This window comes from Mixophyes fleayi, chromosome 3 (assembly GCF_038048845.1).
Source record: "Mixophyes fleayi isolate aMixFle1 chromosome 3, aMixFle1.hap1, whole genome shotgun sequence".
NCBI lineage: Eukaryota > Metazoa > Chordata > Amphibia > Anura > Limnodynastidae > Mixophyes > Mixophyes fleayi.
In genome coordinates this window covers 235,385,350-235,402,327 of record NC_134404.1, presented here as the reverse complement: position 1 = coordinate 235,402,327, position 16,978 = coordinate 235,385,350, and the positions used below count along the sequence as shown (strand labels likewise).

General features: G+C 41.5%; 1 protein-coding gene across 1 annotated transcript in view; it reads right to left on the bottom strand.

Annotated features, from left to right (window-relative positions):
• Positions 1–8,913: 8,913 nt before the first annotated feature.
• DMBT1 (deleted in malignant brain tumors 1) overlaps positions 8,914–16,978 on the bottom strand; it is an 85,473-nt gene continuing 77,408 nt past the window's right edge. The window contains exons 13-19 of the mRNA XM_075200940.1: positions 16,312–16,491; positions 14,414–14,631; positions 13,931–14,069; positions 12,225–12,445; positions 11,686–11,861; positions 9,581–9,969; positions 8,914–9,175 (exon numbers count right to left, since the gene is read on the bottom strand). Coding sequence (XP_075057041.1) covers positions 8,914–9,175; positions 9,581–9,969; positions 11,686–11,861; positions 12,225–12,445; positions 13,931–14,069; positions 14,414–14,631; positions 16,312–16,491 — 1,585 coding nt within the window. The remainder of the gene's footprint in view (positions 9,176–9,580; positions 9,970–11,685; positions 11,862–12,224; positions 12,446–13,930; positions 14,070–14,413; positions 14,632–16,311; positions 16,492–16,978) is intronic.

Below are 16,978 nucleotides of genomic sequence, written 5' to 3'. Positions count from 1 at the left end.
ACAAGGTGAGTTCTTTTCTGTTGCGTCTGTCCCTGTCTTTCCCCGCAGGGGGCGTTACATTTTGGCGTAGTCGGCAGGATCAACGATGGCTCATCGGGGGATCATTCCGCTGTACGAGGGATACAGCTGTGTCATCTCTCGTGACGAAGTGGCAGCGTTCACGAAGCAAATCCTGGAACGTTGTGAGACAAGGAAGAAGAAGAACAGAGGTACTAAACGGCAACAGGTGGAAGAAATGCTGTGCTGGAAGTGTGGGTTGCCTGGACACTTCGCATACCAGTGCCCAGTTGCCGAGGAGCTCTTTGGTGAATGGGAGGACGAAGAAGTCTCCGATGAATGGGAAGACGTAGAAGTCTTCGAGTGGAAGGACGAGGAAGCCTTCCATCCATGGTCTCAAGAGAAGTCGGAATCTGGAGGGAAGGATCGGCAGAGCCTGCTGACTGTTGGATCGCAGGTGATCGTCCCGTCCAAGCAAGATTCGCGACAGGAATACCCGCGTCAGCCGGATGCTGGAGCCGGGGTATTGGAGACGTCGGATACGTCAGACGACTTGTCCGTGGCTGTGGAAGAGTTGGTCCCTGAGGACGAAGGGAGAACTGAGCAGACCCTCCACGGGGCAACGTTGTGTCCGGAGACATGTGAAGATGTCTGCCCGGTGGTACCTGAGAGGGTGGAAGCCATCAGTACCCCGGAAGAGAGAGCTGCTGAAGAAGTACTGCCTGACGAAGACTGTACTTTAGAGAGCGCAGCTGGAGAGTGGTGGATGTTGTCACCTTCTGAAGAAGATTCCCGCACAACCGAGGAGGTATCGGATGGATGGGAGGTTCCGGCATGCGCCGAGGAAGACACTCCCTGGATACCGACTTCGGGCGAGGAAGTTGCCAGGATGGTGTGGATCCTGCGCGAGAGGGCTTTACCGCGAAGGACCCGGTGGACGCAAGTCAGGGATGCCGGTAAGCGACCCTTGGAGGTGGACGTAGAGGAGAAGACGTTGATTGTGGGGACCACAATGGAAAAAGGCGGCGGAAATGTGGAGGGACAGAAGATGCCGGAGCCGGTGCCCGTGAAGAGGGCGAAGATGTCCGGCAGCGCTGTGCCCCTGGAGGGGCTGAAGAGGTCCCCGATGGTGCCCAGCAGGAAGAAAGAAGAGAAGGAGAACTTACCCGTCCATCGATCCAGCGGCGGTGAGTATAACTTCTTTCTTGCAGGTCCTGTGCGCGGGGGAAGGATGAGCCAATCAGGGCTCATCTTTCCCCGCTGGCCAATCAGCGGCCGGATGCGCGAGCCAATCGCGGCTCGCGCCCGGCCATTCAAAAGATTGGCGCCGACGCGAGCCAATCAGCGCTCGCGCCGGCGGATGACGTCACGCCGGCGACTATATAAGTCGCCGGGTGGCGCCATTTTGCCAGAAGTCCGTCGGCGGAGAAGAGAGAGGACGTCTCTTCCAGACGTCCAGCAACTGAGCCAGCAGCAGCGGCGGCAGGGGGCCCTTGTAAGGGCCGTGAGCTACCCTGCCGCCAGAAGACTTCAAGCAAGCTGCCGGAGCGGAGATCGCCGGCGGGGAGCCCTTGTCAGGGCTGAGAGCGCCCCCGCCCCAGCTGCAACAGGAGACCCAGCGCCGAAGCGGAGAAGAGGCGCCGCCGGCTGGAGGGTCTGGAAGACCCGGAGAAAGAAACAGAAGACGGCGTGGCAAGTTGAGTATCCTGCGCAGAGCAGGTAAGTATACTCAACGATAAAGTCGGGCACTAGGCCCGTGGGCACAGTCGGGCACAAGGCCCGTGGCACGCTAAATTAGGGGCACAAGGCCCAGGGACCTGGGCACTAGGCCCCAACGAGTTAGTGGGCCAGTAGGCCATATATATATGATAAAGGGGACAAGCCCCTGTTAGTTAGTGAGGGGGACTCTGAGCCCCAGGTATACAAGGGCACAAGGCCCTTAGGTAGTTAGTGGCCTAGAGGCCATAGGAAGGCCAGAGGGCCTGGTTAGAGGCTGGTAGCCTGTAGGCTATTAAGGGCACAAGGCCCTCAGTCAGTTAGGGAGGCCACAGGCCTCAGGCAGGGGCTAGGACCCCTAGGTAGTAGGGCACAAGGCCCTAGTGAGTGGGCTCAGAGCCCTGAGGTAGAGAGGGGGCTGAGGCCCATGAAACAGAGCAGAAGGCTCTGGGTGTTGTTGGGCAGAGACCCATGGTGTGTAGGGCATAAGGCCCTGGTGGTGTGTGGTAGAGGCGTGAGAGCCTTGTGAGAGTAGGCGCGGTCCTGTGTGAGGTGAGCACACGTGGTTAGGAGGTACGGTCAAGCGTAGGCTCCTGTGGTGCTGTAGCAACCTGCTGGTTGGCTAGCAGCGGTGTGCTCGGGTAAGTAGCGGGCAAAGTACTGTAGACTGTATTTATTCTGTCTGTGTGGCGAGTGTAGTTTACATTACAGTATTTTGGTGTGTTATATAACTGTCCAGGGGCAAGACGTCAGGCCCCCATTAAAGGTAGGCTCTTGTTCCTGTGGTTTTCCTGTGCTAACCCGTGCTGTGGGGATAAGTGTAAGTAACAGCATACACATAGTCAGGGGAGAACACACGTAGTTTTCCTGTCCCTTAGGTCCCCGGGGTCACACTGGTACCCAAGGGGGGTGGCTGAGTGAGTTGGTGGCAGTACAGCACACCTTGAGGCAGTTCCAGGGGCGGCCGTGGTTCTGATCAAGGGTCCTCAAGGCCGGTTCCGTGCAGGTGGACCTGTGGTTCCGGACGTAGGGACACGTGTGAGATACCCGAGTACAGGCAGTCGGGCGGTTCAGTTCGATCGGCTGTTCCGTGCGGCAGTCGGCCCGCGGGTTAGTGTGCTGTTCTACTGAGCCTCAGCCGGGCTTAAAGAACCCGTACTTGGGGCCTGTGTGTGACTCCATAGCAAGAAGGCAGCTTCTTGGTACGACCTGGGTGAGGGGGTTAGGAACCGCCCTCCGGTTTAGGCTGTGAACACCGGCTGGTGTTCCCCGTAGCGTGTAACTGAGTAGTTCCGTTAGTGCACCACATTTAGTTAGTCATAGTGTTTGACTTAGTTGCGTTGCCGACCATTAGAACGTTGTTAGGGTCGGGTCGCCGTTGTAGTCAGTTCAGTTTTGTGGGTGCCATCTTAGTCTCACGGAGAGAGAAGAGGGAGGCTGTGTGTTCTTGTCATCCGCAGGAGTCGGGAAGGTGCAGGAGAACCGGATCGGAAGTGGGAGTGTCCCGGTGAGTATCACGCTCGATTCCCCCTTTCGGTTAGGCCCTCACCGGCAGGTGTGTGAGGTACTTGAGGCGGGATTAGTCTTCGGATTAGTCTTGGCCTTCAGTGCCTGTAGTCCCCCGCGTCTTGGCAAGAGCAAAGTGAGGAGGCGGCAAGGAGCTTGGGCTGACTGTGCCCTTGTTCTTTGCCGTAGTCTCGGACAGCCCTTACCTGGTAGGCACGGCCGTAATCCCTGTCTCTATCTTAGAGGGACATGATTGGAGGTGACTGCGGCTGCGGATCTGCTGGGATTAGATCGCAGCTGGGAAATCGGAAGCGGACTGGAGGTGACCATCGTTTACAAGGTGAGTTCTTTTCTGTTGCGTCTGTCCCTGTCTTTCCCCGCAGGGGGCGTTACATTGGCGCCAATACCCGAATCTGTCTCGGATCCGATTCGGATCGGCAACGTTCGGGTGGGCTCGGATTTCATAAATCCGAGTGCGCTCATCTCTAATTTAAACTTATCTTCTCTCTGTGTATCATATGTCTCCTTTGTTACCTTTTTCTTTCCAAGTATAGTCTGTCTTTCTAAGGAATCAACTTTGATACCTAACTTATCTAGTTGTTCCTTGTGAGTTACTAACCATTCGCACCTCTAAAGAAACCTAATATGTACACATCCAAATCAGTTCAGTTCATGTGGTGAGCTAAACTGGGAGAAAAAAAAAATCAAAAGCAGTATTAAATCAAGTGAAACTAATATTTCCTATTTCAATCAAACTTATTCCCTTTCCAGAGAAATTCACAACTAAAATATGTTGTCTCTTAGATTTGTCATACTGAAATTTGTCTTCAAATTCATATACTGGCTCCCCATGTTCTCAAGAATCCAATTCAAATGACTCACCCTTACTTACAAAGACCCCAACAATACCACCCTTCATACAACTCAAACTCATCCCAAAATACACTCCCTCATGAACCCTAATTCTAACCTCTGCCTTTCCTCGTCACTCCCGCCTACAAGACTTCTCCCATGATGCTACCCATTATAGAATTTCCTCTCACGCCCAATCAAACTCTCTCACAGCCTTCAAATTTTTAAACACTCTCTGAAACTCAACTCTTTATCAGAGCTTGCTCTATTCCCACCTATACTATTTACACTGGTACACCCTCACAACTGTCACAATCTCCACTCTGAGCCACACTCCTTCCTCTTTTCTCAGCTGTGCTCCTACCCTTTGTTTTAATTTCTCTATTTATTTTATCTAACTTATTAGTATATGCCTGGTAGGTTAATTGGCTTCTGATAAAAAGGATCCTAGTGTGTGTGTCTGTGTGCTTGCATGTGTATATCTGAGTGTAGTAAAGAATTTAGATTGTAAGCTCCAATGGTGCAGGGACTGATCTGCCACTGAGGGACTAATAGACAACAGAGACAGAGAGAGAGAGCAACTGTGTGACACAAGAATAGGAACAGCTTGAGATATGCATAATTGCTATAAATACTGTGGTCACGTTTGGAGAGATTTGAGAGGTCTGTGTATTTCAAACACTGAAAGGTAACAAAGTAATCCATAAAGTAAGAGTGGTGAATTGTCGTGTGAGCTGAGAGGACTGCAGCCAAAAGGAAAGTGATTATAGCGCAGCTCTCTGTTGCAACTTACCACAACTTAGAGACTGAGAAAAAGGGGCTTGATCTATTAATATTTACTAAGTTTATTGTTTACAAGCCAACACCACTGATTACATCATTGGAAGCTAATCCCATCACTCCACTCCTCAAATGGGACTGAGATTTTCCAGTAATGTGCTATACTATCTGCAATTCATGTTAGAGCCTATTTGTGACCTCCACATTACCACCTGCATCTATAAGTATCCAAGGTTACATCCATTATATGTGCACCAGCGTTGCCACAAAGACTTTTTTCTTGTTACATAAAATGTTCAATTTGTTTAGTTAACTGCTGTTTGTGAGTTGCATGCAATGAGTGTGATTCATCAGAAAAGTTATCCATACACTGTTACTATTATTGCTTTACAATTGCCCATTCAAGGCTTGTTTGTTATAATTTGTAGTCAGTCCTTTACAATTTATCCCTTTTCCCCCCATTCACCAAGCCACTTAGTTATCACTTTGCCTTATGGCAAGGTGCTCCATCATGCTGGAAAAAGTATTGTTTGCCACCATACTGTTCTTGGATGGTTGGGAGAAGTTGCTCTTGGAGGATGTTTTGGTACCATTTTTTATTCATGACTGCGTTCTTAGGAAAGATTGTGAGTGAACCCTCTCCCTTGGCTAAGTGTTAGGAACCCCCCTAGCCAATACAGCACAACCCGGAATCTACTCTGCCAGTCAGGTGTTCACAGGAGCCCCTAGTGGTGGGGACAGACTGGGCCGCAGACTGACAGAGGGTCGTGAAGTGCGTACCGGCTGGGGAGAACCCAGGAAAGCGGGGCGAAGTCCAGGCAAGGGTCGAGGGCCGGCAGCAGACAACGAATCCAATAGACAAGCCAAGGTCAAGGGTCACGAGCAAACAGGAAGGTCGGTAAACACGCCAGAGGTCGGGGTCACAAGAAACACAGGCAGGGTCCAAATCCAGGCAAGAGGTCATACACGGGCAATCCAACAGAATATTTAAAGGGCAGGAGCAAGGAGCAAAGCAGGTCAGCAGACTGGAAACAGAAGCTATAACCGGCAGTGAGGCTCTGATCTCACTGCCTTAAATAGTACTAAGAGCCAATCAGGACAGAGGAGGATAGGACTGACAATCAGCCTCAGGAGGCAGCTAATTAATTACTAGCTAGAACTAGCATAGGTAATAACATAACCAGGAAGCATATATAAAAATATAAGTGAACCAGTTTAAATCATATGAGAGCTCCCCCTGGTGTTGGAAGCTGTCCCTACACCCTCCTACATCTATGCCACAAGGATAATAACAGAGCACAGAAACTAAAACACACGCCCGGCTGCTAGTTCATGCCAGGATGCGGCGTACCGCCGCGGCTCGTGACACTAAGAAGCAACTCTATACATGAATGGTCTCAGGATGCATTACTGTTGGCATGACACAGGACTGATGGAAGCGCTCACCTTTCCCTCTCCGGACAAGCATTTTTCCAGATGCCCCAAACAATCTGAAAGGGGATTCATCAGAGAATATGACTTTACCTCAGTCCCAAGCAGTCCAATCCCTGTACCTTTTGCAGAATATTAGTCTGTCCCTGCTGTTTTTCCTGGAGAGAAGTGGCTTCTTTGCTGGCCTTTTTGACAGCAGGCCATCCTCCAAAAGTCTTTGCCTCACTGAGCATGCAGATGCACTCACACCTGCCTGCTGCCATTCTTGAGCAAGCTCTGCACTGGTGGTGCCCTGATCCCACAGCGGAATCAACTTTAGGACACGGCCCTGGCACTTGCTGATCGTTCTTGGGTGCCCTGAATCCTTCTTCACAACTATTGAACCTCTCTTCTTGAAGTTATTGATGATCTGATAAATGGTTGATTTAGGTGCAATCTTACTAGCAGCATTATCCTTGCCTGTAAAGCCCTTCTTGTGCAAAGCAATGATGACTGCATGTGTTTCCTTGTAGGTAACCATGGTTAACAGAGGAAGAACAATGATTTCAAGCACCACCCTCATTTAAAAGCTTCCAGTCTGTTATTCTAACTCAATCAGCATGACAGAGTGATCTCCAGCCTTGTTCTCATCAACACTCTCACCTGTGTTAACAAAAGAATCACTGACCTGATGTCAGCTGGTCCTTTTGTGGCAGGGCTGAAATGCAGTGGAAATGTTGTTTTTGGGATAAAGTTCATTGTCATGGTAAAAGGGTCTTTGAAATTAATTGCATTTCATCTGATCACTCATCTTGACATTCTGGAGTATATGCAAAGTGACATCATAAACACTGAGGCAGCAGACTTTGTGAAAAATAATATTTGTGTCAGTCTCAAAACTTTTGGCCATGACTGTATGTCTCCTCTCCCTTTTGGGTGATTTGAATAGGTAACTAGGCCTGTCCAGTACTGCAACAGAAGCAGAAGTTTCCTACTCAGGAAATTAATCTGAATGTGTCCGAAAGTGCAAGGATACAGTAAGTCCTACAGATACATATATAAAAGGCACCAGAAAGAGGAATATAAGGCAGATAACAGCACATCCATAGTTAGACATTAAGTACATTGGTAGAAGGGCCACCTAACCATCTTTGCCAGAGCTTCTAGAACTTCTGCAGGCATGCTACTTTATAAAAAAAATAATTGATCAAAACAACAATACCTTAATTCCTTATTACTTATTTGTTAAATGAAGTTTATACTATATGGAGAAGCTTGGAAACTTACTTTTGCTACTGCTTTATTTAATCACTGATACAATAAAATAAAATAAATCTAATACTGAAATAATTAATAAGTTCCAGTGGAGAGGGGCAGCCTGGGAGAATTCTTGGATTCTTCAGTTTAAATATACTGGTTATGTGAAAAAAGAGACTGAACATTTATAGTGTCATTATTTAGATTTTTTTCTATGACCACTTTCTTCAGTGAATGATCATTTTCTTTTTTAAATGTATTATGAGTTGTATTTAATCATATTGTTTTATATGTGTTATTATTGAGTGAAATATATTTGTGGGCTCCATTTACTGGTTTTGAATTTCAATATATTTTATAAAAAAATTTCCCAAAACTCAATCATTTCATGAACTTGAATATTGTCTAATATATTAGTTTAACACAGAGAGAGATGGTCTAATTCCTCTAGATGTATCAAAATAAATTATTCTAACAAAAAAGAAATTGTTAATGCTCAAATGATGATCTGTGCGAAAAAAAAGATGTAGAAATTCAATAAAAGATTAGTAGGACCTGCATCATCCATCATCCATTGTGGATATTATAATGTCAAGATCGAAATATTCCAGAATTAGGAAAAGCCCCTGACATAATATGATGAAATGTCATGATTTTCAGAAAGCTGTAAACCTTTCTGGTCAGTTATTATGATTTTTTATGTTATATTTCTATTGGAAAACCTTATGGATTACAAGTATTCCCTGTGGACTGCGCCAGAACTTGTAGTGTTAGATGTATTTTAAAAATATTTTTTACAGAGGGGACCACAAGTGCAAACATGGCATACTGACACTTATTCTACAAGCACAAGCATGTTGTAACAATCATAAGCTGTAAGTTCTGATGCTGAAATGTCACAGTAGTTTATCACTAGTCTTTGCAAAAATGATCATGGTACTCAATGGCCAGGGTTTCCAGGAAGGATCAAATACTATTTAGCGGTAGCATGCTGCTTTCTAGGTGATCACATGTTAAAATAAATATTGTGTGTTAAAATAAATAATTTTTTTCTCCCTTCTGACAAGGAAATTGTAAATTGTCAAGTCACCCATAGGATAGTAAGACAAAAATACTAGATATGTTTTGTTAGTATACTTTTTATTTACATAAGAATCTCTTTAAATAATACACATTGGGCATGCATTAATGAATTAAAAGGAATTCTATCAAAAGAATGAAAGAAAAGACAATGAATAAAACAATGAATTAATAGTGAAATATTATTTATAGACTATTTTTTTTAAACTCAGCAGTTCCCCTTACATGAAACAAAATGTATTATTCAAAGAGGAGCATTTCCATCAAATATTAATTAATTATAGGTAGCTTATTACATACATTGGAACTGCTTATTTAATTCCCTCTCTCTTGTCTTAGTTCAAATGGCCCAACTAAGGCACTAATTTGCTCATGAGGGGTTGCTGAAGCCCTTTTTCGTCTTGTGATGCATCCCTGATAGCAGCGTGAGTTGTAGCTATATTTTGGGCATACAGTTAGTTTGCACTGCAAATAGACCCTGGAAAATCTCTGGACAAAACCAAAAGCACGAAAACCAAATCGAGCCTGGTTTGACTGGTATGTTTGGTAGGTCACGTAGGTGGAGTCTCTGACGCATCTAGAAAAGCAAAAGAAAACAGGTGAATTATTAAACTTAATCTTAATATGTACAGTATATAAAATATGAAAGCAAAAACAGACACGAATATTTGATTTTGTTTAAACGACAAATGTGCAAGTGTTAATTAAAATTGGGGAATAGTAGAAATGAATCTATTTTCTCACTGAGATTTTGCTAAAATTGGTACCATTCACATTGTGATTAGAATATATAACAATAATTGGTCAATCATTTTGCACAATTCACTGATAAAGATGTTTGTGTTTTGGCATGGGGAAAATGTGCACTAGTGACTGCAAATTTGCACAGTAATAATTTCAATGTGTTACCACAGTATAATGCTGAAGATATTACATTGAACTGTAATCTATTTTTGTATTGAGATAAAATTACATAACTTACCCATTGCGTATTAAGTCATAAGTCTGTGTCACAAAATCATAAGGATCAGGAGAGGCCACACATGTATCCACAAACAAGGCGAGATTGGTGTCAGATGAATGTAGTGTAGCCTGTAGGTACAAGTTCTGATTCAGCTGCACATAGTATGGAGATTGGTAGATGGGATAGTTGAAGTTTGGAGACTGGTAGAAGTACAATGACGCAGAATACAGTCCATATTGGGTCAGATTTTGGTTTATGACATCATCTGCATGGTACATAATTTGCACCATGGAATTTTGGAACATCTGACAGCGGAGGTTCAAGTTGAGTTTTTTGCTGCGATCAATCACTTTACCAATATGGTAGCCGTGCACTGTATTTGAATAGCTGATAGTGTCTCTCTCACCCTATTGATGGAAAGCAGAATTAGAACAAACTTTTAATTGTTAAAGAGCAGATACTGGAAAATACTATGAAATTAAACATTGTTTCTTAAGTAGTTTAAAAACTTTCACCTTGATAATTTATTCACAAGTGATAGAATGCAGGCCAGTAACTAGTATGGTGCACCATGTGCCATCACCCAGGGGGCAAAGCTGAAGGGGGCTCAGATGTGACAATGATAGTCAGAGCAGGTCTGAGCCACTCCTTACTCACATCATCATGGTGTCCTGGGCACCAAAATACAGGGGTGGTCATTCGGAGCTAACTGTAATTTTTCTCACTATTTTTTCTCCCTTACACTGGCTCCCTTTCCTCTACAGAATCCTTTTCAAACTGCTCAGCCTCACCTACAAGGCCCTCTCCCACCAACTGCCCCATATATCTCCATCCTCCTCTCCATTCACACTCCATCCCATTCCCTGCGATCAACCACTGACTGTTACCTCTCCTCCACTCTGATCACCTCATCCCACTCAAGAATCCAGAACTGCCCAGCTCCACTAGAACAAACTCCACGCTCCATCCAACTGTCCCCTAATTTGTTCAACTTCAAACGGGCACTTAAAGCTCATCTGTTCCTCAAAGCCTAACACTATGTCTGCCTAAGTGGTTGTGTATTGGGAGGCACTGTGGTTGTTAGATAGTTGTGATATACATATAGTAATAGTGTTATGAGAACTGTGGTTTATATCTGGAGGATTATATACTATATATGTGAACGATGTGGTATGTGGAATGCGTATGATCTTTGAAATACTATGTTAGTGAAACAAAATGGCTAGAATGTGATATCATGGAGCTTCTATGGTATATTGAATGGATCGAATGGAAGGTAGTATAGTGTTGTGAAACTTTATTGTGTAATGGAATTTGTTCAGTTTATTTTTAGCTTATGTTTATGGGTATGGCTGAGATTAGAGAGTTTGAATAGAAAGTAGTTTGTTTTGATTAGAATAATTTGAAGTTTCTGTGATATATAAACAGAAGTATGTTTCGTTAGAGATTTAAAATGGAAAGCAACCTGAGTGTGTCTTCCACACAGCATCCGTCCCTTTCTACACACACACACACACACACACACACACACACACACACACACACAATGCAAGAGTTCATACATTCTACATACACAAATTTCACAATAGGTTGAACTGATTCAGACATAAGCTGACCCCACACAATCGAAACTGGTAAAAATGCACACTTACATAAAATAGTTGAGAGACACACACAAACACAAACACACAATAGCAAAGATTTCTAAAACAGTCAATGATTGTAAAGTTTTGCATTAACTTCTCTGTTATACCATCTATGCTAATAAAGTAAAAGAAACCTGTTGAGTTTGTATGATATACTCTGTTTACTGTTTTATATTATATATGAGTGTTACAATTAGAATGTAATTAAGAATACAAAACATTTTAAATTAAAATACATCTTGTGTGCAGGCTTTCTTGTAAATATAAGCATAAATAATGGAATAGTCAATTTAGGCCAAGTAAGTTACTATTGTTCCACATATTTTTTAAACATTGGCTCAAAGCAACAAATATTTGCAAATACATTTTAAGTGAGACCATATGAGTTGCACTGTTTTTACTACGTGTAATTTTCGAATTGCCAATGCATAGGTGGGAATCAAATGGGTTTATGTTTGTAGGATATACTTATCTCACCTGTCTGGCTGTGCCACATTGATCATATGGGATGTGAAAACTTAGCCAGTTTCCAAAACTCTGAGGGCGACATAGTGGATCATTCAGAAAAATGTCATATGCTGAATATCCTAAAGACTGTAAATACCAAACTGATATCTGAGCTTCCATATAGTTGGATGTACATGAGAGAGTTACTGTAAAAAGGAGAGATAACACACATTAACAATTTAAAGCAATCATATTATATATATATATACACATTGTTAACTATATATTTAGCATTATTGTCTAATTTAGAGGTGCACATCTCACAAAATATGTGTTTTGAGTCTCAATTATCAGATATGCACTGATGCTAATGTATGCTTTTAGGGACCCAGAAAACTAACAATTGTTTTCCTAGATCACTGACACACTTATATTTGATGTCCCAATTAAAGAAGTCAGCAATGCCTCTCACTTTTCCACCTCACAATTATCAGCATTGGAGCTAGCAAAGCAGTTGCTTGTTAGAAATTAGTGTTTTTACATCATAAAATATTTGGCTTTATAATTACCACTCTGATTATTTTGGGCAATAGAGACATAGTTGGCTTGAAATCCACGGACAAAGTTGCTGTTGCTTCCTCTGCTGGTGTAGACAACACTTAGACTGTTAGATGAGGAGGTAAAATTGTGACTCCCTGCCCCACAAAACCTTCCTAATAATGGGGAACCAGACGGTGTCCCATCATATACCGACACAGATCCAGATGAACAATAAGCTGAGTTTTCAAGTCTGTTGGGATATGTGATAAATAAGCACATGAGAAGGTAAAGCAAGAATTAAACAAGATGGTAGGAAGAAATAATCTAACCTATAATTTATAACTAATTTACAAATGTTTGAATTTCACATATACAATATCTAAAATTCAAGTTGCTTTATGTAAAGCAACTGGTAGAATATCATTACATGTAGGCAAAAGTTTAAGGAACTTATGAAAAATTGCTCTACTGGACATAATGGTCCAATATTTGAGAGTCATTTTTTTTATACATCAGTAAACAACCCCATAAACACTGTGGGCCTCATTTAGAGTTGAATGCAATTTACTCTTAAATCGTAAATGTAAATTGCATCCCCCAATTTACACAGATCTTTAGATCCTTGCGACTTAGAATACTGTGCAAATTGCACAAACACACCTCCTTATCTGCCTTATGGGCCGGCGTGCAAGTATATTATCATGCACAGCACCCTGTAAAGCAGATAATTAATTGTTCTTTTCCTCCCAAACAGCACAAGGGTTGGTTATGCTGTCTGGGAGAGGGTGCACACCTCTTTTTTAAGTGTATTTTTTTTTACTTTGTTTTTTATTACAGCAAGGTCTCTTGCACCAACTGAAAGCACTTGCAAAAGATACGTCTCCTAGAGACCTATTTGCGGTTGCTTTCAACTCAAAATAGCATGTAATGAGCGTGAACACACCTTTACATTGCTAGACTCGCCCACTACCTCCCCCATTCCACCTCTCTAGGCACAGAGAGGTGCAGTGGGGAGATCTGTCTCAGTCGGAGTGCAAACTGAGACGGATCTTTGGCCAAAAGTCTGATCAGAAGGACTTGCGTCTGACTCTAAATCAGGCCCTGTAATGGCAAATTAAGCAATTTTAGAATTAAGTAATTGAAAATACAGTTATATAGGGACCACAATCTTACTATGTGTAAAGTAGTTTGCAGAATGTCTAGCCTGTCTTCCCACTCGCTGTATCATTACACTGCTTTAGCAGCCACATGTAATGACATATGAACATCCCAGTTGCAATGATCAAAAACAATATCATGATATACAAAAGTCACAGTGGCAATAGTAACCCTGCTGGGACTTTCACATGTCAGGCTTCCCTTTGGTCATAAGGTAGACAACTCAACTTATGCATTAGGTTTATTTTCTCTTTAAAATAGTTCAGCTGATATCCACTGCCAATATGTACACGGCGAGCAGATTGTGCTAAAGCAGGGTTTCCCAAACCAAGTCCTCAGGGCTCCCTAACAGTGCAGGTTTTCCATATCTCCTTGCTAGAGCACAGGTGTATTCATTACTGACTGGCACATTGTAACAGATCCACAGGTGGTACTAATTATGTCACATGTGATCCAGAAAACCTGCACTGCTGAGGAGCCCTGAGGACTGGGTTTGGGAAACCCTGTGCTAAAGGGATTCCTTCCATATTTTCTAGTCATTGTGAAATTCACAAAATACATTTCAATTGTTACTTACGCAACATCACTAAAGTGGATCTGGATAATGCTATTTCTGGTTTGAATATGCCAAATACAATCTGCAGGATTGTGAGAAAAAGGGAAAGCTGGGCTCTCAATGACTCCCCAAGGATTAGCCAGGATCCCACCACAGTTAACTGCAAGAAGAACACATTAAAGTGAAATCTTTATTAATTCCCATAGAGTGAAAAATAAATTAACTTTTAAAAAAATTAACTATGAACATTTTTTGTTTAGTGTTAAACACTGCTGTGTTATATAGGACAATGTCAGAACAAAGAAAAATGTACACCTGTTTTATATATTTTCCTTTTCTGTACATTGAACATCTTTAAAGACATTATTAGAAGACTTTTAGATTTTTAGACCTCCGATAACATATTTGAAGGAAAAACTGTGGGGACTTTGAATAATTTCCAAGAAATTGATTTCAAATTAACACCTATGTTTCAAAATATAACTCTAAATATTTATGACCTACCTGGAGTGGTGACATTTCTGTCCACTGATGAGTATACAGCCTTGAATCCACTGCCCCGTACACTTCCATCAGTTTGGAAAACAACACCCATCACATTAGAGGTAGACATAAATGTATAGTTGACAGGAGTACAGATTTTCCCTAGCTGTGGGGAGTTGAGTGGCAGACCATCGTATATTATCACAGAGTCATAGCTGCAAGAACTGGAAATCTCCAGGCTGTTTTGATAAAAAAAAAAAAATATTAGATCAACAGTATTAAGATCACTACACAATCTTGATAGCATATATATATGTCTTAGTTCTGAGCATTATCAAAAGTGCTACTGTTGTAAAAATGTATCGGTTATCATGAATGATTAAATCTAATATTGGGCCTATTGTTCTATTTTAGGTAAATATCATTTGTAATGGTTCAAATAAAAAATTCAGATTTCTAAACTTCCCTTTACAATGCAGCGCCGCTTTAAATTTAATCACTGAAGACGCTGAACACGCCGGAGTTGAAGAATCCGGACATTAATACATTTACCCCCCGGAGTCTAATTGATGTGATGATACCATTGACTGTCTGCAGTTTAAATAGCAGAAAGACATGTACCGGATTATACGTCCAAAGAAAGTGCTATGAACGGCACTGAAATGGATTAAAGAGAAAGCTTGAAATTTCATGTACAGACATTGTGACTAAATCTGAATTGTTTCAAGCAAAATATTTTGTTGCAGGAGTGGTGAGAACCAATACACAATGGTCATAAGAATCTAAATACATTGATGATAATTTTCTAAGTAACAAATATTTTCTTACTGCATCTTAAAACCAGGTGAACTATGCAAGTTCCACTCTATACATCTCCCATTGAATCCTACTAATGCACATAAAACTTTTTCTTTCTGGAATTTAGATTTCTATCTGTGGTATTGCCATGTTTTCATCTACTCTCAGTGGCAGAAGCCGTCCTACTATAGTACTTGCTTTTAGACATGATTATGTATGTGCTGTTATAAGAAACATAACTTAAAATCCTTTATGATCATTTATTTTTAGTGGTAATATTATTAAATTGTGTTTATTACTTATTATTTAATTTAATATTAAATTGTGTTTAGAGACATATGCACTATTTATGTTTTAATTTAAAAAGTTCATTTACAGGCACAGCTTATTTTCTACTCCTTACAATGTCTACATGAGATAAGCACAACCTCTTGAGCAGCTGCTATTAATTTACCTTATTCTAGATGTTTTAAATTAGGCACCTTGGTTTCTTTTGGTATTTTGTGGATAACTTTTAAGGCTGGGTACACACTACTGTGTTTTCAGACAATTATTGGGCCAATCATACTATAATTGACCGCTTGGCCCGATATCACATTAGTGTGTACACTGCAACAATGAACAATTATCAATCCAAACCCCATCATAGATTTCTAAACTGAACTAAAAATCTCGTTCAACGATGGAACAATTCTAATTCTGCTTTGTGTATGCACTCACGACCGGCAGTGTCCACAGATCTCTATGTCTATGAGGTGTGAATAGTCATGATCTTTTCAGCTGATGGTTATGATGAAGAGCACAGATCTGACGGTAAAACATGTAAAACTTCAATAGTGTGTACACAGGAATTGAAATGACGATCGTTAGAAATTTCCTGTAGTGTGTACCCAGTCTAAGGCTGAAACAGTTTAAACTAGTTGTGTGTACAAAGATTCTTTGGTCCTATTTGCAAAACATTAGAATAAACTTAATACAAAGTACATATGTAACATTTTTTATTTTGTAAAAAAACATCTTGTGAAGTAAATCTGATGGCTACAATAAACACATTAGTTAGAATAACATTAAGACTGGGGCAGTAGATAATTCCAAATTTCCAAAGCTATATGAACACTTACTCCATATATACAAAGGACAAATCCACAGTTTTTCCAGGAAAGACTCTGATTTCCCATATGCAGAAGGCATTATCAGGATAAAGTCCTGGAAACAGGGGGCTATAAAATACTCCTGATTGTTCAGTTAGAACTCCTCCACAGGTGTAGTTAGGTGCTAAAATATAAATAAAAATAGGTGAACTAATTTATGCTCAATTAGTTACAGTATAAAAAAATATATTAAAATGCAAATAAGTTACTCACTTGTTGTCAGCCAGTGGTTAGTGACATTGGGGTAAACTACATTTTGAAATATAAAAAAAATTAAGTGACTATAAGAATCTTGTTAAATGCAATATGGAGAAATGTAATCTAAACATTGAATGTGAACATAAATATAGCTCAGTGCTAGTACATAATAGAGAAATGGATGGAGTAGGAAGTATTCTATCACAATATCAGGAAATATTTAACTACCAATTATGCACAATCATATTAAAACAAAAAAATACATTATGAGCCTGATTTAGAGTTAGAAACAAAGATGCGCCTGAATATAGACACAAAAATATGTCTGGGTACATGCATATTCATGTATGTATTTTGAGTTGCACAGTTCTTAAGATGCAAGCACTGCAGGTTTCCTTGTTGTAGTGTGATTGGGTCAAGCCTGTGAGCCATGGTGCTG